We start from the raw sequence: 22,335 nt of genomic DNA, 5'->3' as shown, positions 1-22,335 counted from the left end.
CTAGTAAACCATTTCAAGAACAGCACAGCTGAATAAATAGGAAGCTCTACAAGGAATGTATTTTTCAAACAAATTTTAAAGCATCTTCTAAAAACAATGATTCAGGTTTTTGTTTTTATTTTCAACTATATTAGCTTATCAGTTTTTAAAAAATCCATTCTTGTCCTCTTTATATAGTTCGTGAAATCTTAGTAAAATTACATACGTAGTGTTCAGGTCACTTAATAGTACCCTAGCATCTAGGAAAATGTTTGGTTAAGCAGAGATCTGGAATATCACCGAAGCATTTCATTATTGATGTAAAACTTTGTATTCTACCAAAGCAAATAACCTTGATGGGTCCTGCTAGAAAATTTGGAGGACAAATAAATTTTAAGTGGCACTATCACAAATATTGAAAGAAATCTGGGAAAACAAATTATTAGCGCACATTTGTGAGTGATTTTAGCTTTTAAGAACATTTATTACTTATCTAGTATGAAAAGACTATATTATGCTTAAAACATTAAAAATTTCTCCAATTTTCTCTCATTTATTGGCTCTCAGGAGATATTTGGCTAGTGAAACTACATAGATCCTTATTTTTTAAAATGCTTCCTGGGAAAATTGCTACCAGTTTGTGTTGATAATCTTAAAGTTCTAAAGGTATTTGGCTTTTTCAACTAAAAATAACTCAAAATATGCCATGCCTTCATTTCTAATCCTTTGCTGGAAGCATGCTTTTAAAAACATGGACGCTTTAGTGAGATTCTATCGTGATTCTTATACTATGTTGACTTGCTTTTACTTTATTTTTTTAATTGAAATGTAGTCAGTTTATTTTTTTAGCATTTTTTATTGAGTTATAGTCATTTTACAACGTTGTGTCAAATTCCAGTGTAGAGCACAATTTTTAAATTATACATGAACACACATATATTCATTGTCACATTTTTTTCGCTATGAGCTACCACAAGATCTTGTATCTATTTCCCTGTGCTATGCAGTATAGTCTTGCTTCTCTACTCTGCATATGCCTGTCAGTATCTACAAATTTTGAAATCCCAGTCTGTTTATTTTTTAAAGCAAAGTAGAACCTTCATTTTAACTTGCCTGTTTAGCGTTTCATATTTTATCTGTGGTTTTGACAAAGCTGACTTGTTTTGACAGCATTCAGCATACCCCTTAAGTTTTCAAGGTACAACTTAAGTTCAATGACCAACTGAGTCATTGATTTACTTGAACTAATCAAGCTTTATAAAGGACATAGTTTCTGTAATTTCTGTGGGTCTCAGTGACATAAAGTTTGTGGATAAAGATTGCAGAGATGAGTTCATATTTTGAATGAGATCCAGACTTCACTGGAACATGAATCTGTTAACCCTTTATTTGTTCTATTAACACAGATAGTGATGTTGTCATCTTGCCTAAGATTAGTAACCAATTACTAGATACTCAGAATTATGAGTTGGGTTTATTTGTCTATTGCCAGTACTCATGGAACTCCTTGGTGTGATCCATGATTGGTTTCTAATATTTGCACTGTTTATCAAAGTGTATAAATTATTGGTAGAAACTTCATGTTAAGCTGAATTGCCCCAACATTTATAGGAAAATAAATTATTTCATAAAAATTCAAGGGTTTGTATAAACCAAAATGGGAAGTCTTGATATTTTTCTCAGAAGTTATTTTTTTTTCTGTAGTGTAGGATGTACAACTAATTACTTTTGTGAATCTAGGAATATTCAGATTTGTTAACAGTTCTGTGTTAGGATAGAAAACGAGTCCCTCACAGTGTAAAATGCTTTATGTGCCATCTCCTGGGTCTCACCAGTGAAGATTAATCAGGACCATGTTATGAAGCTTCCCCCTCAGTCATCTCTCTGGGCACAGAATCATTCCAGGCTGTCTTCCCCTCTCTCCAGTTCAGTCCCCTCAGATAAGCAGCAGGATCCTCACTCCCAGTGTGTCCTCCCTTGTGTCTCCTGGGGTCAGTCGTCTGACCTGGTCTTCTTACCATGATGTGGAGGCACCTGGAAGAAACTAGGATGTCTTATACTTCTGTTAAAGGTGTGTTCTATCCTGTTTTCTCCAAAGCCAAAGCTTACATATTTTTAGGAACCTTTTTGTTCTCTCTCATTCTTGGAAACAAAGCTCCCCAGTGTAAGCCATTTGGCAACTTCATGTAGTAGCTAGTGTCAGTCATGCAATTTCAGATTCAAAGGAGCTAGGAAATTGGACCAAAGTGGGCAGTGGGGTGGGAGCAGTCTAGAGTCCTAGAGTAACAGACCAACAAAATGTTGAGGTAAAAACAATCAAAAAATCTAGAAAGGTGAGTCAGTTCAATGGCAAAGGAGCAGGAAAGATATACTTGGAGATATGCCACTGGGTAAGCACTGGAAGGTTGACAAATTAGGACCTCTCTGAAGTGTGCATTTAGTAAATGAAAGAGTAAAGACCTTTTTGCCAAATTCACATAGTTCAGGATCTTAGTAATTCATCCACGTCAGTAATATGAGGCAAAGCAGGTACTATCCAAGTGGGAGTGTAATAAATGATGTTGAACTATACTGTACTTCTTCAGGCTACTTATTCGAATTTTTCTGTGGTACATTTATTCTGATAAATGTAGAAAAGGTGGTGAACTTCCTACAGGCTTAGAAAATTCTTTTATACTACATAAAACTAGATTAATATAGTTACTTGTTTAGAGATGATTAAAACAAGCTCCCTAGGCCTATTACTTTCACTAGGTTTTGTATTTACATCGTACACATGTAAATATTTTTCAAGGAAATTTCTACTTTTCCTTTCCCTCAGTTAAATGTGTCCTGTGTTCCTCTCTTTGAGGAAATAATGTTTAGTTATCTTGGACATGGGATTTTTTTTTAATTGAGTCTTCCTAACTAGTGATTTAAAACATGATTTAAATTTGTTGAGCTAAATTAAACCCAACTGGACATTAATTGGGTGTTTAAATTACCCAGACTACTTATACTGAAGGACTTTTTGACAACAGTATGAGTATGTGTTGGCATTTTTCAAAGGTTTGGATCTTTAATTATTTATTTTCCAAAATATAATAAAACATATTACAACTGAGAAGGAGAGTAGCTTTCCATTCAATTAAGGATTTATTGAGAATCTTTTACCAGCTTAGATTGGTGTCTTGAATGAGTCTATTTCATGCTTTTGAAGAACTTGTGTCTTCTTGGGAGAAAAGATACATACTTAATACAGAGAACAGTTCTGCATGCTGTAAAAATAAGGGCTGGATTGTGGGATTAAGACAATGGTTTTTGAAGTTGGCTTTCTATCAGAGTCAGCTGAGGAGGTTTTAAAAATACAAATTCTGAGTTTCCATTCACAGAGATTCTGACTCAGAGTGTGATTTCTAAATGGTCCCTCCCTGATAATTGTATTGGAGGTGGTTCAGTGAAAGATGCCATGTGCCAAAATAATTTATGAAACAGAGATATCAGTCTGGATAGACTCTTTAGATTAAAGGAGATTAAAACATAATGTTCTCTTTATTGCATCCCGGCCTTAGTCACCAGAGGCATTTAAAACCAAGTAGGCAACTTAATTGATGTTGCTGCACATACTTTGTTACACTTACCTAACCATTGTATTAACTAGTAAATATATCTAAATGATCATTGCCATAAATTTTACACCTAATTTAACTTATTTCCCAATCTTTTTCTAAGTTACATATTTTATAAAGATCAGTATTACTCCTCCCCTTCTTAAGAATTTATCCCATGAATACAGAGAACCCCTTTTGTAAGGTAGCTAATATGAGACATAGTAAACTACCATGATACCTTAAGAAACACAGCAAACAAATGAACAAAAAATCCCTTTGGTCCAAGTCCCTTCTTAGATGCTACAAGATTTCATTTTTTGTCCTTGCAGTGAACCTTCTTGAAAAAATCGTCCACACAGTACTTAAGAGAGTGGTCTCTAAGGCCAGATTCCCTGGGTTCTTCTTACAGACCCTGCTTAGCACAGTGTCTTGGATGTTCTCAGTAGCTAACAGCTTTTTTAGGATTGTTTTGGTCTCTTCTTTAACCCTCTTCTCTCTTAAAACTCTCTCCTTTCCTTACTTCCATAATGAAATGCACTCTTTTTTGGTCTCCTTTGCTAGCTCCTGTCCTTCTCCTAGGCCCTTCTATGCACATTTACATCTTCATTTCACTTTTTGTATTTCCTACATTGTCTCTGAGTGACATTGTGGTCTTCTTCCATGTCCCTCACCACCTCCTGTGTGATCTTTCCCTAATTCATGTCCAGTGAAGATCTCCCTCCTAGCTCATGTTCAGCACTGTCTAACAGATGTATAATGTGAGACATAGGCATAATTTTAAATATTCTAGTAGCCACATTTAAAAACAAAACCAAAAAAAAAAAGATAAACTTAATAATGTAGCTTATTTAACACAGAAAATATAAAATATTAAACATTTCAATTTAATATAGTCAATATAAAATTAGTGAGATATTTTACATCTTTTGTATTAATTATCTGAAATCTGGTGTATATGTGCTTACAGCACATCTTAAGCAGTGGGATACTTGTCTGTATTAAGATTTTGTAAATTTTACAGTTGAAAACTAGAGTCACATATCCAAATATTCTACACTTACTTAAACGTCTTCCAGCAACTGAAATGAATATCAAAAAATTAGGTTTCTTGAATGTCCACATCCACCTTGACGGAGTTTGCCCATCTTTTTTTAGAAAAGCTGATTTAACTTTGATACAAAAACGTATCTGTTTCAAAACTATGTCTGTCCAAGTAAATTCATTTACTCTTGTGTCAACCAAGTATTACTCACATGGGGTTCACAGGGATATTACATAAATTGAAAAGCAACTCCAAAATTATCAATATCAACAAGATATTCTTCAAATTTGGGGGGAAGTTTTTTGCAGACAATTTAGAAAATTGTCAATTGCAATTAAAATCTGCATGTTGATCATATTAGGAAAATATGTAAAATCATTTATTTGTTATGTTAGAGGTTTCAGTTTCAACATGAAGTCTCTTAACTTCTCCAACAACTCTGCAAGTAAACTCTTGTTACCCTTGAAGCTTCAGATTCATCTCACTCACATGCAGTGTGATGTCGATGAGGGAACATGCATCCTTCTGCCATTTTTTTTGTCATTGATTATTGAATAACTGGCAGTGGTTCTTTTTGTTTCCAAAAAATCTTGAATTAGAGTTAAAGTTAAGTGAATCTTTGTAAAGCTCTTCCACAACTTAACCAGTAAGCATTGGTATAAAACACAAAAGCATTAAATTTTTCTTCTGGTTTTTTTTTTTTTTTAACTTCCATAACCTTGTGATGAATCAGTGCATTTACATGTATCTACTAACAACTGTGAGCATGACACTTCCCATAGAATCTGTATCAAAAAACTGAGCCCAAGTATTGTTCACATGTATAATATGTTGGTATGCAGCAATAAGACAAGCATCACTCTCTAGTTTTAAAATGCTGTTGAGTCTGGATTTTTCATCTAACATAACTGAAGCACTGACCATCATGGTAAAAACTAATTTTTTAAATATCTAGCTGAAGTTTTTCTTTAATATAAAAGATTTTTAAAGAGCTGTCATGAGTTCTAATTTTTAGATAGTGAATTGACAATATTTCTTCATAGATTTGAAAGTCCCTTTTGATAAGAAAAATAACCGAATTGGGCAATGTCCCTTATTTCCTAACTCCTGTCAGAGTGCCCTTTCTTAAAATGCATATTTGAACATCCACTCCTTTGCTGGTAAATGTTCAGGAGGTCGTGCTTTCATGGTAAAGTCCAAATTCCCTAATGTTCAGTTCCATAAACTTGGCCTCCCAATCCTCCCAACCTCACTTTTCCACCCCCTTCTCTTAAGCTGTCATCCAGTCTTGCCAGAATTGTTGTGGTTCTTCAAAAAGGTCGTTCTTTCTGACGTCTCTATACCATTTCACTTTTACCCCAGAAAGAAGCAACTCTTCCCTCCCTTATCCCTACCTATCTTCCTCCGACTGGTCTTTCAAAACTCAGCAGAGGAGTCATCTTCTCTGGGAAGCCTCTCCTGATGCCCTTCTTTTCCTGGGCAGCCTGAAATGAATATCCCTCCCTCGCCCTCCTTCCCACCCCGGCACCTCTGAACACTCTACCATAGCACTTGTTACACTGTGTTGTAGTGTCTCTGCTAGATGATAAGCTCTCTGAAGAAAAGTACGGTGCTTTTTGTCTTTGTACCCCACACCCCCAACAGCCCATGGCATGGTGTGGGTGCTCACATCACATTATATTGTGTGTTTCAAGGGACACCTTACTAATCTTGAGTAATAAATCACTGTCCTGTGTGTAAGGGGTTCTGCTCTTCACTTTAGAAGGAATGCATGGCTTTTAAATAAAACAACTAAAAAGTGAGTTGGACGTCTTATTTTAGGATAGTGATTTGCATTTTCTTCTTACTCCACTAAAAAGTTTCTAGCCATTTAATTTGTTTAGTATGACCTCAGTTTTGTAATTGTATTTGTGACTGTTTATTGGATTTTTGCTCCTGTAGCTAATCAGTCATTTTTCACTTTTTCTCTCTCGGTCCAGCTCCCACAGAGGCCACTGTGCACCCACATCTAGGTAAGTGTTTAAGACCCAGATGTCACTAACCTTGGTACTCGATCTGCTTGTTTAACTCGTCTGCAGTGTGAGCACATGATGCAGAAGTGAGGATATTCTCTGCCCTCGCTGGTTCGCTGGTCATTCACTGAAATCAGACTCAGGTCCAGATTACACTTGAACCTCACCAAGGAGGTAGTCACGCTGCCCTGCTGGGGCTAATGGAAGGACTTTCAAACCTGTTAGTATGTTCATCCTTGGGATCCTGTTGAGCGTGATCTTTTGACATAGTGTTCTAATGCTGCATTTTCCCCAGAGCCTCTCCCCATCATCAATAGCAGGGCCTGGAGGCCACGGATAAGGAGCTGAGTGTGAAAGAATTGAGTCATTTCAAATTTGTGATATAGAGCTTTGCAACGTAGAACTGAGTTGCAAAAAAAGAGACATAATTTGGATGTTTCTTTAAAAATTGAAATGAAGTTATATAAATAACTAAATGCTTTGTTTCATGACACCATGTAAAGTTGCCACCTGTCATTTTTCTCATGATCTTTTCATCCTGCTCTGCACTTGGTGGGCCCCAGGTCTCGAGGCAGGGTTGTAGAGTAGATAAGGATGCAGGTTCTGGAGCCAAACTACCTGGATATATCTCACCTTCACCACTTGCTAGCAACATGATATTGAGCAACTTACTTAACCTCTCTGTGCCTCAGTTTTCTCGTCTATAAAATGGAAGTAATAATAGTACCAACCTCCTATGGTTGTTGTGAGGATTAAATGAATTCGTGTTTGTAAAGTATATAGTCAGTGATATAATAGTGTTTGGAAAGAAAGAAATACGTGAACAAACAACCATTGAGGCTTACCCATGCCTTGGTAAAAAAAACCTCTAGAAAGCAAATGATCTTTAAGAGTTAAATTTCTCATGTATGACAGTGAAGACTTATTGTAAAAGCAATTTCCTGCACTACACTATTAAGAATGAACAGAAACCATCCTAGCCAGCTCCCGCCTTTTAGATGCCTCTCACTGTGGGGCTTGCAGGTGGGTCAGTGTTTGTCTCTTGGGCTTTCCCTTTCAACCTATAAATCCAATTAATTTACTTTTCACGTTGGTAAGTCTGCCCGGAGAAGCTCTACTTTTATGTGATGCTGCAGCTTGGGGCTCCTCTTCTTTGGCAGATGAACACGAGCACTTAGAAGCCTGCCTTCCGGCAGCCAAGGCAGGCTGGTGACCTGCAGTGGCCCAGCCGAGTCCCCGCCAGGTTGGGTATTTGAGAGGCTGCACCCTGAAGGCATTTCAGGCACTGCATCTAATCGCTCAGCGGAATCATTAAATCACTCCCACACACAGAAGACATCACAGAATTCTCTCCGGTGTAAATCCATATTCTCCCTGTTGTCGTGCCTAAGGCTTCGAGTCTGAACAGCCATTCCTCTCGACCCATGCTGATTCACTGGTTCCCCAGACTTCGTTATGTGCTCACCTGCTGGCCTCCCTGGTATAAACAGGAGGCGAGGCTGGCTGCAGGTGGCGACGTCACCAGAGAGAATTTGGAAGTCTGCTTCCTGATGAGGGGAGGTGATTTTAATTACTCAGTGAGTCTAATGAGTTATATTCAAGCGAGCCAAAGAAGAAAAGTAAAAATATCACTTCTGAAAGAAAAAAATTTGTGGTTATTTTTTATGAATCAGATCTCAAAAAGCATGTGTAAACTAGTTCAAACAAAATTGTACAGGCCCAGAGAATTTATATTAGCCAAACCAAATTTCCCAAGCAAACCATGGGAATCAGATAAGAAGGATTTTAAGCACTAAATTCATTTTTTACAACTCGAGTAGCCGTAAGTATCATTTCTCATTAAAAATTACACTTACATTGTAACTGGCCATCAAGTTTTTACTTGTCCACCCTCTCTTCAGTAGAAATACCACATACTCCACAGTTTATGAAAACATTCTTTGCTCTTGGCCTACCCAAAGTTCTTCTAGTGCTTAAAAATAAGTATTGAATACAATCTCGAGTGTAATGATAATATATTTAAGACTAGGGGCGGCTCCCTGGCATTCCTCCTGACTTCTAACATAACTTTATTTGGGAGTTTTACTTATTCCAGTAGATAATTTCTCCTAAGCAGCTCTGAGGGGAAAAAATGTTAACAATTTGAAACATGGTAAACCAAAAATGACTGAATATAGGAAATGAGAGACAGCAAACCAGGGCAAGAGGGGCAGTAGGAGAGAGAAGAGGAAATGGGTAAGTAAATATCAGCAAGCTTAGCTGACAATAAATATGCAGATGCTTTAAAGTGAGTTAGATCCTGAATCTGTTCTGGGCGAGTCGAGCCATGAGAGGCAAGTCCTGTGTGGCCTCCCCTTGTAGATTAGCGTTGACTGGTGACACCTTGGGAGGGTTCTCTTTGGGGGCTCTGGTTTACAGTCTTCTAAACAGCAGAGTTACTCTTTCCCTTTGTAGTTTAGGGGCAAAGTAAATATAATCAGCTGCTCATTTAAAATTCAGTTTGAATTTAAAATAGTTATTTCTCAGACATGCAGCACGTTGACCCTTTTACGTAGCAAATCTATTGTTTAGTATATTTCTTTTCTAAATGCTTTTTTTTTCTTTTAGCTGAACTGCATAGTGACAGTATTATCCTACGAGATGACTTTGACTCCTACCACCAACAGGAATTGAACCCAAACATATGGTAAGTTATAGGAACATGCCTCACTTTGGTTTGTATAATGCAAAACAATGATGATAATAATAATAATTATAATAATAATGACGATGATGATGAGGATGAGGATGAGGATGATACCGACTGCTTCCATGGAGCTGTTACATAGAATCACATTGCTCTTAAGCACTAAGGTATCAGTGAATTTGTTCAGCTAGGGAACTGGGCTTGATGTCACCTGCAGAATGTCTATTTTTTGACTTCTTTAGGAATTGAATCTAGGTGCTCTTCAGAGCCATGGGCTTGGTCAGTTGTTTTTTTCAGTTGTACAAGTTCTTTTGTAGAAAACATTATGCTTTATGTCTAATGATTGCTTTTGTATCAAACAAAGAAGGGAAATGGTTTGTCTGAAATGATAGATAATTTGAGTCATACTTTCAAATAACTTCTACATTATTGGGTTACCTCATTATTTATACTGCAGTCTTTCCTCCCAAGGCTCTTTAGAGGCAACTCCATGGGATTTCTGAGGGCAAAGAAATAGTGAACCAAAATGCGTTCATTAAAAAACTTGTTGAATACATAAATGGATGCATTAATTTGCTGGCAGTTTGTTGTATTTTTGCTGACTTTGGAGTGCTGGGTCTACCAACCCAGAGCTACAGTCAATCCACATAATTTGAGGGAATACCTGACTGTGGACATCTGGGTACTAAATGTTTTTGTATACACAATTAAGAGTTCAAGAGAAATTAGAAGCTCTAAGGTAATCAAGTTGCAACCAAAATCTAAGCAATACTTATGACCTGAAAGAAAATAACCATTTCATCTTCAAATGTCAGCATATGGTATTCATTTGTTTTTTTTCTTATTATCACTGTTCAATAAAAAATACCAAGCAATAATTAATTTACTTGTATAGTACATTAAAAAGGGATATGGTTAACAGGGGTACTGGGGATTGAACCCAGGACCTCACACATGCTAGGCAGGCACTCTACTGCTGAGCTATACCCTCCCCCTTCTAAACACGTATTTTTAAAAAACTTATACTCCAGGATATAAATCCTTAATTGTAGTAGAGGTCTACAAATGACATACTGCAGTTCCTAAAGAGGAGAGATGACTCTGGTGGGAGTTTCTTGGAGAAAGTGGTCCTTGACCTGAGAGCCGAAGATAACATATAGATTTAGAAAATGTTGGTGTTTAAATACTAGACAGAGAAACTTTTATGTCTTTTCTAGAAAGAAATATGAATCTAGGTAGTATAAATATACAAAAAAATCCAACTAGACAGAGAAATAAAGTCTCATAATTGATACACCATTTAAAGAAATAATTTATCAACAAAATTTCACTTCCTTCTGAGCATATCCTCGATATAAGTTTCTTAAAATAAATTGAAAATCTTTAATAAGAAAAAGCCAAAAGAAACTTTCTAAGCACCACTTTTACCCAGGAAAAATTCTCCACTTCTCCCAAAACATTTGGCTTTTTTATAGCCCATTAATACAGATGTTATCAGATGATTTGTTTCTTCCAAGGCAAGTTCATTTCTGTCAAGCTAATTCATTTTCTTCAGTGAGTTTTCTTGACAAATACAAAATGTGACTTTTATGTGGTAGAAATTCTGTTGTTTTTAAAATCAATAAAATGTGATTGATTTTGCTTCACCCATTTTCATGACTGATCTGATATATGCTTTCTTGACCAACGTTATGGATTTTGTGTCCCTTTTACTTAAGTGATGGTTTTTCCTACTGTTTAAAAAAATCTTTTATTAACTTTAAATAGCCACACACTTCTGTCTTCTATCGAATATGCTTCGAAGTAATTTTACTTTATCTTTTATTGCCCACAGTCTCCTTCATCTGGCCTCTTTAGGATAAAAAATTTTATAAACTTTTAAAAACCTGTGAAACTCTCATCATTTGAGAGATGGCTTTGTTGAACAAAAGGTGGTAGAGGTTCTGAGATCAGGCTGGTCTTGTTTGACTCTCAGGCTAGCCCCTTGCCAGCTGGTACCCGGGAAAAGCATAAAATTTGCTTTACCTCTGTAAGCCCCATTTCCTTGTCAGTAAAAGGAATAAAAGGGAGACGAATGCTGTTCTTACAGCGCTGTTTTTGAGCTTCATGAGCCTGAAAAGGTCTGGCACCAAGCCTGCTGCTCAGTACAAAGCAGTTCCCTCCCACCTCCCGTATTCTCTCTCTGTCCTTCCCTAGCTTTCTGTCTGCCTCCCTCCCTCCCTTCTTCCCTTTCTTTCTTCCTCCTGAAGTGTATTTGCACATTGGTCTACTAATCTCCCCTAAGCCCAGAGATGACCTCAAATCATTATTATTAAAATAATCTTCAGCCAATATATGTCAGTGAGTCCCCACATTTTCCCTCATTGCATTTGGATGAAAAACAGACTTCAGATTAAATGTATCTGTATTATATAATATATGGAATATGTACTAATGAAAATATGGCAGAATCATAGAGAAGGGGGAAACGAGGGTATTAGATGCCTCAAGCCCCTTAAAAATAGACATCAGCTCCCTAAAGTTAGATGCCAATACAATCAGATATCCCAGTGAAATATTTCCAATAAAGTTACAAAACTCTACTTTGTTTTGGAACCTCACCGGCAATTTCACTCTCCTAAAATCTCTGTTTTCTTGGTTGACACATGAGTTTTGTCCCTTATGATATTGTCTTTGATTTTCTTTACCCCACGGAATTAGGCACCACTGGGCAGTTTTGTGGCAACCAGGAAGGAGAATCCTTGCCGACAACTCCACAGCTCTGTGCCACTCGCTGCCACACACCACCAGAAAGAAGCCAGGGGCCTGGGGGCACTGCTTTTGGCCAAATTCCTGTGACTCAATCCATCACTAAATAATTTGCCACTAAAGAAAAACGTGCTACTTTTATGAGCGGGTTTCTTCCGTGGGGTTTGAAAAGTACCATATGCATTATTTAACTTGTCATTTTTAAGGACAGGCAAAAGGAGAAATTAAGAAACTGAACTCACATCTATGCAATTATGGGGAGAGAGATCAGTTTGAAAGTTAATCACTCACAACTTGTTTGCTTCCATTGACTTCATCTACTAAAATCAGTTTTTTTCCACCCCATGTCATGTAACTTGATATCCAAGTTTGTCAAAACTTGAGATCCATGTATTTCACAGTACAAATTTACCTCAATAAAACATTTCAACATAGTGAGAAAGACAATGAGAAAAGTTAAGAAATAGGAGACATTTCTGATTTGTAACTTGGAGTTACAAAGAGTTCAGAGAGAGAGAAAGCTAAAGGAGTTAAGAAGTGAATAAATGTTTAAAAACAATTTAAGTTTTCTTAAGAAGTGTCTTTACCCTCTAAGTAGTTACAAAGTCAAGGAGGAATCTTTGTTTTGCTTAACAGATTATCCCTTTAATGCTTGTTTCCTGAAGATCACAGACGGCATCCAGAGCTGTAATATCACGAGGCTCTGATGTTCTAGGGGGAAATGTGGGGCTGTTAGAAAACATAATGATAAATGGCAACCAGAAGACAACAGATGTTTCCCCTCCAGCATGATAATAACAGCAGAGATGTCCTATTCAGCAGAGATCAGGGAGGAACAAGAGTCAACCCTCAGAAGAAGCATCTTAGATGAGCAAGTAAAGTGTGTGGTGCCAACAGGGATACGAGACATCAAGAAGAAAGACGCAGATGAAATCGTCTCAGATCCTGTGGTGCAGGAAGACCTCTGTCAGTTGATCATACAGAAAGCCCACATTGTGCAGCTAAGGAAGCTAATGCAGTGGCTGGCGTTCCACAGGGTTGCTTAAATCCAGGAAAGAGGAGAACATTTCCATTTTTTATGTGTAAAGATCATAGTACAGGACTAGAGAAATCGGGATCACAGACTGCTGCATCTTGTGTTCTCTTGAAAGTGCTAATTTATTGGAGCAATTATTCCATAATGGACCAAGAAATTGGTGTTTTGGCTTATTAAAGTTTATTTTCTTTGAGAGGAATAATTGTCTGAACAAAGACTCTAAAAAGACTGGAACTGTCATGTGGGGAGTGTGAGTTATTCTAGCTGAAGCTTCATCTACTCAGTGGTGAACAGCTTAGCCCGTAAGAGAAAAGTCAGGTGAACAGTAAAACTACTTCAAAGCTCATTAGTGTCTCGGAACCCCCACAGAAGACAGCACAGGGGACTCCATTGAGTAGATAAGTGTGAGAACCACAATTCCAGTCCATTTAGAAAAAAACTAAGCCTGATAAACAATGTCATTGGGAAAAAACTGAATAAAGGTGCATCCACTTTGCTCAGTGTGCAACTGGCCTGTGGGCCGTAAGCCTGGAAGGCAGTGCTGGGCGAAGGGGAGCACTCACCGTGGACCTGAAAGGCTCCACGCCACTGCTGAAGAATTTCCAAGGGATTTTTTTGTAATGATGATCACTTGGAAGGCATATCACCTAACAGGCTTACCCACAGAACACGGCACATAAACCTTACAGTTTTTCAAGAGCAGGTGACTAAGGGAGATTGTGAATAGATGAGAAAAGCCAGGCAAATACGCATTTTCTCTGATGACATGCCTTTGCCAGAACCTCTGATATATCACTGTATTGTGGGGTTGTGAAATTATAATTTGATTTGTAGGGTTTAATGGTCCAATATTCTGATCTCATGTGCGTCTTTTTTTCTACTTTTTGCTGTCACCTCCTCCCCATTGACTTTACCTCTTTGTCTCACTCTTCTCTTTTGTTAATAACTTTTTTTCCTCTCGTTATAAAACTCTCCTCTCATCTTCCTCTCCTTGCTTCCCCCCTCCTCCTTCCTCCTCTTTTCTTCCCATGATGTGGTTGCTCTGGGGAAAACTTCATCTACAATGGAAAGGTTAACCAGGAGGTGTCCTACTAATAAAATAAGGTGTGGATCTGGAAGCTTGTTATTTCCTTCTTTAATCTCTGTTTCGATGACAGAAATAAGAGCTCACTCAATGGAATTAAATGTCAAGTACATTTGAAACAAGGGAGGAAGTATTTCCTCAAACAGCGCGTAGTGGAATTCACCGTCGTAGGCGGTCAGAGTATGGCATGCAGTTGTCGGGTATTAGAAGGGTTATTTTTAACCCAAATAATATTTGTCATTGTACCTGTTAACAGAGGAAAGATCAAATTTTTAAACTCCCTGGTGAAATAAGAAGAGTTCTCTTACCTTCCTCAGTGAGAAGTAATGAGAAAGAATGAGCTATAATTGGAGTTTGTCATTTTCACATTTAAAGCATGTGTTAGCTCCTTAGGAAAAAAAGTCTTGACATCATTGAAGGTGATATTATTCTGTCTTATCAAGTGAACTTTCCTTGCTGTTTTTCTAAAAATATTCTACATTTACAAAGAGAATAGGATTTTATGAGGGTTTTTTTTTTTAAGCTTGATCTTTTACAGGTAAATAGTCATGCCCCCTTTACCATAAAACATTGTCTCCTTGTTAGAAAATACGGTCAGAAGTTGAGTGTTCTGCCTGTTGAGGTTTGAATGGAAAGTACAAAAAGCTTCAGTGTTTCCAGAAGTCAGCTGACTGCCCAGCTCCCAGATGGCCGGCAGGGTCTTATTGACTCAGAGGGGTTCACCGGTCCCTGACCTGGCCTTGCCTGGCAGGCTCACACATCAGGTCAGTCAGCACACGCAGTGTGAGCTGTACCTGGGGGAGGAGACTTGTTACCTTTGGTTCAGGAAATTACAAGAGATTTTTCTTTTCTTTTTCTTTTTCTGTTTTAAAGTACTTTTTAGAATCAGATCAAATATTAAATTATTTTTAACATCTCCATTCTGAAATGCTGGTGAATAGACAATTCTGACTCATAGAATGCCAGATTGCTTCTTCTGGGGCTGAGTCCCAGACACTGACTCCCTCAGAGGCAATAAATTATGGATAGATAATATGATGTCCTCAGTCTTGGGGACAAACGGCATGTATCTCCAATGAGAATTTGATGATAACTGATTGTCACTGAGTTTCCAGGTGATTAACTTGTTTCAGCAGAGTGCCTGACTGAGGGCTGAGTGATTTCACTCTGATCTAAAAAGAAGAATGAGCCATGTAATTAGACTGCTCTTGAGAAAATAATATTTCAATTATTTATTTATTGTTATCAGGGTGATGTCACCACCCACCATTCATAAATCTCTGGCTGTGCAGAGAAGCCGAATTTTCTCATTAATCCTCTTCCTCTTTCCTGCATCCTGAAAGTCCTGTGTGAGTCACTGCATGACGTGGGGACCCCAGACTCGAGGGACATTCGGTCTAGCTTCCTCTGTGTCTACTAAATGGGGACTTTGGCATGTTTTCCAGCGTAATAATTTTAAAGCCAGAATTAAAAACATAATTATACCTTCAGAAATGTGCTTTCTACAGCACAAATGCACATCACATATAATTCTTTATCCTAAACAGAAACAGCCTCCTGAATGATGAAAACCAAAGACAGAGAACTGGCACTAAAATAACAAGTTTCAAACTGCCAAGGAGCTTGTTAGAGTGAAAAACAAATCTTGGTTCAAAGCATTTCTTTTTCTTTTATGTTTACAGTGTGACCCTAGACGTGTTGGTGAAGTACCTGCCTTTATCCTTCCTTTATGTTTGGGTTAGTGACAAAATGACAGTGTGATAGTGTGTGTATAAAATAGGGACAAGTTATCTAAAGGGGTATATTACCAAAGGAATATCTAATTTGATTATGTACTTTAGTTCAGTGAATTCATTCTGAACATTTTACTATGAAGTCCATGACACTTCTCTCATTTTTTTTACACTTTCATTAGCAAAGCAAAATCTCTTGTCCCATAAATGAAAAAAAAAGAATTTTTAAGAAAAGACATTTGTAGCTTTTCAAAATGAACTCTGACAGTAAAAAATGATGACAACCGTTTCTGAAATGCACATTTTTAAAAATAGAATTTGAGTTCTCTTCTCTCACTGGCTGCATTAGAGTGGAATGGGAAGAATATTGGACCAGGAGTTAGGGAACCTGCCTTCTCATCTGTTCTGTCACTTGTAAAATAAGGGGTGATGAGACTCTGTGACATTTCAGGTGCCCTCTAACTCCAACGACCAATGATCTGTGAACTCTAGTAATAGATGAGATTCATGTGGAACCTAAGCATGTGATAAATGGGTTCAGAGAGGGCTTAATAAATTCAGGCTCTGAATGGTCTTTGGGGATAGCAAGAATTTCCCTTAAAATGTCTTTTAATTGTTCTGTTCATGGCAGAATATATTTTGAGGTGGGCGATTCATAGGATGTGCTGTGGCATTTGTCAGATTCTTATGTTCTGTTTCTCATAATGGGAACAAGAAAAAGAAGGGGAAAGGTTTCTTAGGTTAGAGAAATATTCAATATGACTCTTACTCTTAAGCAAGGAAGCAAATCCTTAGCTAGGAGGTCATCTTCCTTTTTAAATTGAAAAACAAAAGTCCATTTAACTGGGATTATTTTAAACTTCCTCTTCCCACCAATCTCTGAAGAATCTGTTACCTAACTTTATAAAGCCCTCATTTTCCTGACGAAATTCAATTGTGAGGCCACAGTTTAAATGTTAGAAATAAATAGCACTCTTTTTTTTCTCTGAGCTTAAAGAAAATTGGACTACTCATTATCCAGCAAATTGAACCCCCATTCTTAGGAACTGATGATTTTTTCCATAAGGGAGGAGTAGGATTTTGAACTACAAGTATTCTTCACAAAGATCACCTATTGGAGTTAAGTACTCAACTCTGCTCAGCCAAGTTAAATTGTTACACACAGGGGCATTCTAAGAAAGAGAGGAAGATGGTACTTAGGCACTTAGAGCACATAAGCATTATTTTAAATTCTGTAACGAGCCAGGACTTACTTTTCTTGAAATTTGGATGCTTATTCACGTCTGTAGATTTTTAAAACTTACTTTGACCTTCTGACATGGATCACTGTTTCCTTCTGGGAAACCGTGGCCCCTAGTTGCCCTTATTTGGTCTCCTTCAGGGTTATAGTGTTCATCATGATATTATGATTTATCTTTTCCTTTATGTTAAAGGCATTCGTATGTATAGTTGTACAATACTTAACTGTAATGGTAGAAAAAAATGTTAGGAAGGCCATGTTATAGACGCAGTGTTAGAAAAGTCACCTTGACGGGCAGCACAGATTGTTAGGAACATGAACAGATATGAACCCACTGCCAGTAATCATGGGAAAGTATGCAGAGACAGACCCAGACTGACACACACTGAAGGGTCCCAGTGATAGTTGGAGCTTTCCAGAAACCAGACTAAGGGCAATATGATTGCTCCCCAGGGATCCATTCTTGGCCCTCTACCCTTCCCACTTTGTATATCCTCCTCTCTCCCCCGACCCCCAGTAATACGCACTCCTATGACTTCAGCCATATCCTAAACTGTTGCGTCAGTGCCAATCTCCTTTCCCTCAAGTTCAGGTACTTATGGTCATTGTCAAGTGGTCATCTCCAGCTGTCAGCATAACCAGAGAGTGGTCAGTTTCCAAGCCCTGTAACTCCCTGGAGTTGCACTTTCCAGTGTGGTAGCCACTAGTCACACACAGCTGTTGAGCATCTGAAGTGTGGCTAGTCTGAGTTGAAATGTGCTGTAAGTGTAAAATACACCCCACAATTTGAAGATTTTTCATGAAAAATTAATGTAAACTACATCATTAATAATTCTGTATTAATTCCATGTTAAGATAGACTTTGAATGTATTGGGTTAAATAAAACATAGTATTAAAAAAAAGTAATGTCACCTATTCCTATTTATTTCTAACACAGCCATTAGAAAGTTGAAAATTACATATGTGGATCACACTACGTTTTGATTAAAAACTGGTGCTCTAGGGTGGGCCTGCTTTTCTCCATCTCCACCTTATTTCAGGACACTGTTGTATCCTACTTGTGTTATATCAGTAATCCTGTCTTTTCTACCTCTAATCCGTTATTTGCTAGAGTCATTTTCCTAAAAGTTGGATTGTTGTGACTTTGGAAATAGAATAGTAGGAGTCTGAATCCCAGTTCTACAACTTACAATCTGTGTAACCTTGGGACAATCATTTAATATCTCTAAATCTCAGTTTTAACATCCCCTAAATGCAGACAAAAATAGCATGGGGGTTATATGTATTAACTGAGGCATTGTTTGTAGAGATCCTAGTGCGGGACCTATTACTTCACAGATGGCCGATGAGACCTTCCATGAATGGGCTCCCACTTCCCAGCCCCATCCTTTGCCACCCTTCTCCATGTACCAGTATGGTTACAGATGTACTAACACACTGACGTAGCAATTCTACTTGTGTGTCATAATTTCTGCATTCCTTGTGCCCTATCACACCCTCACCTTTCTTTCTTGATTGAGTAACTCCTATTTCTCATTCAAGATCAGTTCTGGGACCACTTCCTTTGGGAGCTTTCTCTTACTTCCTCAGTCTAAGTTAGGAACCATCATAGCCAGTGTGTACTCCTGTTGTAAGGAGTGAGTTGCTATGGAAGACATGATGGGTGTTGAAATTAGCAAGTCCTGGGTCCACATTGCAACTCTGTCAACTTTACAGCTGTATCACTTGAGCAAATGCCTCACCTTTCTGAAGCTCAGTTTTCTTTTTAGTAAAATAAGGACACTGATAACAATCTTATAGAGAGATTGGGAGATTTAAATGGGCTTTAGAATATCTGGCACATAATAGGATGCAATAAATAGCCATCATTGCACTGACACTCTATATTGTAACTGTGTACTTGTTTCTCTGCCTTTCCTTCTGGGGTGTAAACTCCTGGGAGAGAATTATAATGTTTTATTGATCTTTGTGCTACTGAAGCTCATCACAGTGCCTGTAGGTTCTCAACATAAGTTTTAACTACAGGAATAACTTAATGAATGATAAATGAATAAATAATATCATTGGCAGCTAAAAACTGAGTTGGATTTGACCACCCAGAGGAAGGGGCTTTCAGAATAAATTACAATAAATTATGTTGACAAATCCAGTCAGACTGTGAACAGTTCAAGCAAAGGACATTTAAAAGACTTTGACAGGAAAATGATGGATTTGTTTCATCAATCCTTGGTGAAGCCGTTGTACCTCCAGGTAGCAACAACCCAGTAAGTAATACCCAATAATTCTAAATCTTTAAGTTTCCACAGGGTACCAATGCCTTTGTAAATTTTATTTTAAGTTTCTGGAGCTATAAAGCACAGTGAAGAAGAGAAAGGTCCAGAGGGATTGTTGAGCCAAATGGGGAGGAGGCTCTGTCTGTTTGCCTTTTCCTCCTTTTCACTGGTTTTTTAACTCCTGTTATCCCACAAAATAGAAGTAGTTCTCCAAACACACCAAACATCTGTTGTCTATTCACTGGTTCTCTAATGCCAGGCCAGCTATGCTAGTATCACCTTTAACCAATATACAAATAGGTGGGCTACCTCTGAATCCTGTTTAATCTAAACTAGGAGGGAAAGGGGCCTGTAGTACATGTATTTTACACAGATATTATTTTTCTGGTATACGGTTGATTTGAAGGCTTCTGGTCAATGTTTATAGGTGCAATGATTGCAATAAGAATTCAAATATCAAACCCCCAACTTCACATCAACAAGGATGCTTTTAGTTTAGGGTTTCCAGAGGGAAATGGCAGAGAGCCATTGTGAGGGCTGGACATTCTTTCAATTTCTTTCTGTCGAAGTTTCTCTCAAGCCACTTCATAATGCCTTGGCGGCCAAATAATCCTCATCAATCACTAAGTAAGAAGCTCACTATATTTTTGGTGCATCTTATCTGTACTTTTATCACAATCACACTCCTTGGGGAAAATTAATGTATAGTTTAAAGAATAGAGGAAGAGTAGTAAGATGTAATAGGTTCTCTGTGAGGGGGGGAAACTAATATACCAGCTCTGGTTGAAAATGGTGGAAACGCATCATCATCATCATCATCATCGTCATCAAATAGCTGTCACTTACGCTAACACATCATGCTTGCTGGGCGCCCAGCTCTATGCAAAGTGCTTTAGACCTCGGGTCTTAACAGGAGTTCTGCTTATGAAGTTGTCTTATATTTATTCATTCATTCAACAGATATTTATGGACTACAACATGCCAGGCATAAAGTGGTGAACAAGAGACAAGCTTGTTGCCCTTATGAAGCTACTTCTATGTCTCTTCTAATGTCAAGGACATATTAGAATCTAGCCTCCCAGTAATCAAGAAAAGATTTAATTCTCCTACGAAGATTTGTGTTCCTATGAGATACTACCTTTTAAAATTCTCTATCAGCAATTGTTCTCTGTTTATTCTTTAAAAAAAAAAAAATCCAAGGTTCTTGACATTGTTGATCTCCTTTGTGTGGAAACACAGCTCAAACGATTAGAATAATACCGATCATTTAGATCATGCAATACACATGTAGGAAATACGTATGTTTATTTGCCAAGTTTTTACTCACTTATTGCGCTTCTGCCTCTGGGCTTAATGGGCTACCCGGTATCTCGTCACACTTTTATCTTCTTCCTACTTGAAGGGGACTTACTACTTCCTCTTTCTCTGAAATTAGCAAACAGCTGAAAGGGCCTGATACAGTGATCTCCAAAAACAAAGGGCATGGTGTCCTTTCCACAATGTTTGGCACCTGGAATGTGAAAGTCTTTGAAAATGTCCTTTCTGCATGAAATACAGCCCTCATGGGCTTTTGAGGTTCAGACTGAGGAAACGTGACTCTTTCTATGTGTAATGATTGTAGCTTTAAATATCATGATGCAGAGCATTGTAAATAGGCAAAGTCAAATCCAGAATATTTATATTGTCAATTTATACTGAAGATAGGAATGTGTTTATTTTTGAGATCCTGTCCTAAGGTTTTTATTAGCCACTTCGTTTTATAATAATAAAGAAAGCAACTAATTAAATTATTAGCAAAGTTAACATTCACTCGGCATCCAAAATTTGCTTGAATTAGAATTTGTGTTTATTTCGTATTGCTATATGGATTAAATACAATCTGACTCCACTATTTTTTGTATGGTGTATTTTGTAGACATGCCAGTCTATTTAAGGACAGTTATTTTAAACATTTCCATTAATCATAACTGGAAAGGTAAAGGTTTACAATTTGTAAAACATCTTTTGATTTTAAAGATATAGGTATTTAGTTCATGATATAATTGTATATAACTTTGCTTATCTTTAATATTAGCAAATATCCTCATATTGGGCATAGTATGTGTTGTGTAATGATTGATAACAATACCAACTGCTGTTATTAAGGTCCTACTATGAGCGTTGTCCTGTACTCTGTCTTTTATATACATTCTCTCATTTAATCCTCATGATAACTATGTGATATTTAGGTCAGTATTTTTTTCCTCATTTTACAGATGAGAAAACTGAAACTTTAGGAGTTTAAGTAACTTGCCCACCAAGTAACTGAAAGAACTGGGATTGAAGTTCAAGTCTTTCTGGCTTTGTGTTTCCTTAACATGTCACGATACAAAATACCATTACCTTCCTCAAAATGTTGATTTCAAATGAATAACAATAACTGCTACATCTTCCCTTACTGAGTGATAAAGCACTTTGTGCCACTGCTAGTTCACAGACTGAGGGTGTGTGCTGTGTTCCCACAGGGTTGAATGTAACAACTGTGAGACTGGAGAACAGTGTGGTGCCATTATGCACGGCAATGCCGTCACCTTCTGTGAGCCATATGGTCCAAGAGAATTGGTAAGTGTGTGTCATTTATGTACATTATTCCAAATACATTGTCTTTACTGAGCTTTTTTGCCAACAAAGGTTCTCTTATGCTCTCCCAGTTCACATAAAAATTTGCAGTATTATTTACATATGAGCCCTATTGCAAATAGGAGCAATGACTTTATAGTTTATTTTCAAATGTGAAAAATAAAGAATTCAGGAATAAAATTGGCAGCATCAGTGGATCTCATTATCTATATACATCTCATATATGTTATCTATATCATATCTAAATAATGTATAACTTTATAAGTCCTTGTATAAAGCTTTACTTTTACAC

The 22,335-nt window shown here is 37.4% G+C and overlaps 1 protein-coding gene across 1 annotated transcript in view; it reads left to right on the top strand.

Moving 5' to 3' along the window:
• The window catches only part of RELN (reelin), a 444,603-nt gene that overhangs the window by 202,186 nt on the left and 220,082 nt on the right, over nucleotides 1-22,335 (top strand). The window contains 3 exon segments of the mRNA XM_032484179.1: nucleotides 6,591-6,623; nucleotides 9,231-9,309; nucleotides 21,929-22,025. Coding sequence (XP_032340070.1) covers nucleotides 6,591-6,623; nucleotides 9,231-9,309; nucleotides 21,929-22,025 — 209 coding nt within the window.

The sequence above is a fragment of the Camelus ferus genome, chromosome 7 (genome assembly GCF_009834535.1).
Source record: "Camelus ferus isolate YT-003-E chromosome 7, BCGSAC_Cfer_1.0, whole genome shotgun sequence".
NCBI lineage: Eukaryota > Metazoa > Chordata > Mammalia > Artiodactyla > Camelidae > Camelus > Camelus ferus.
Note: the sequence above shows the minus strand (reverse complement) of the source record. Positions and strands in the feature narration are given on the sequence as shown.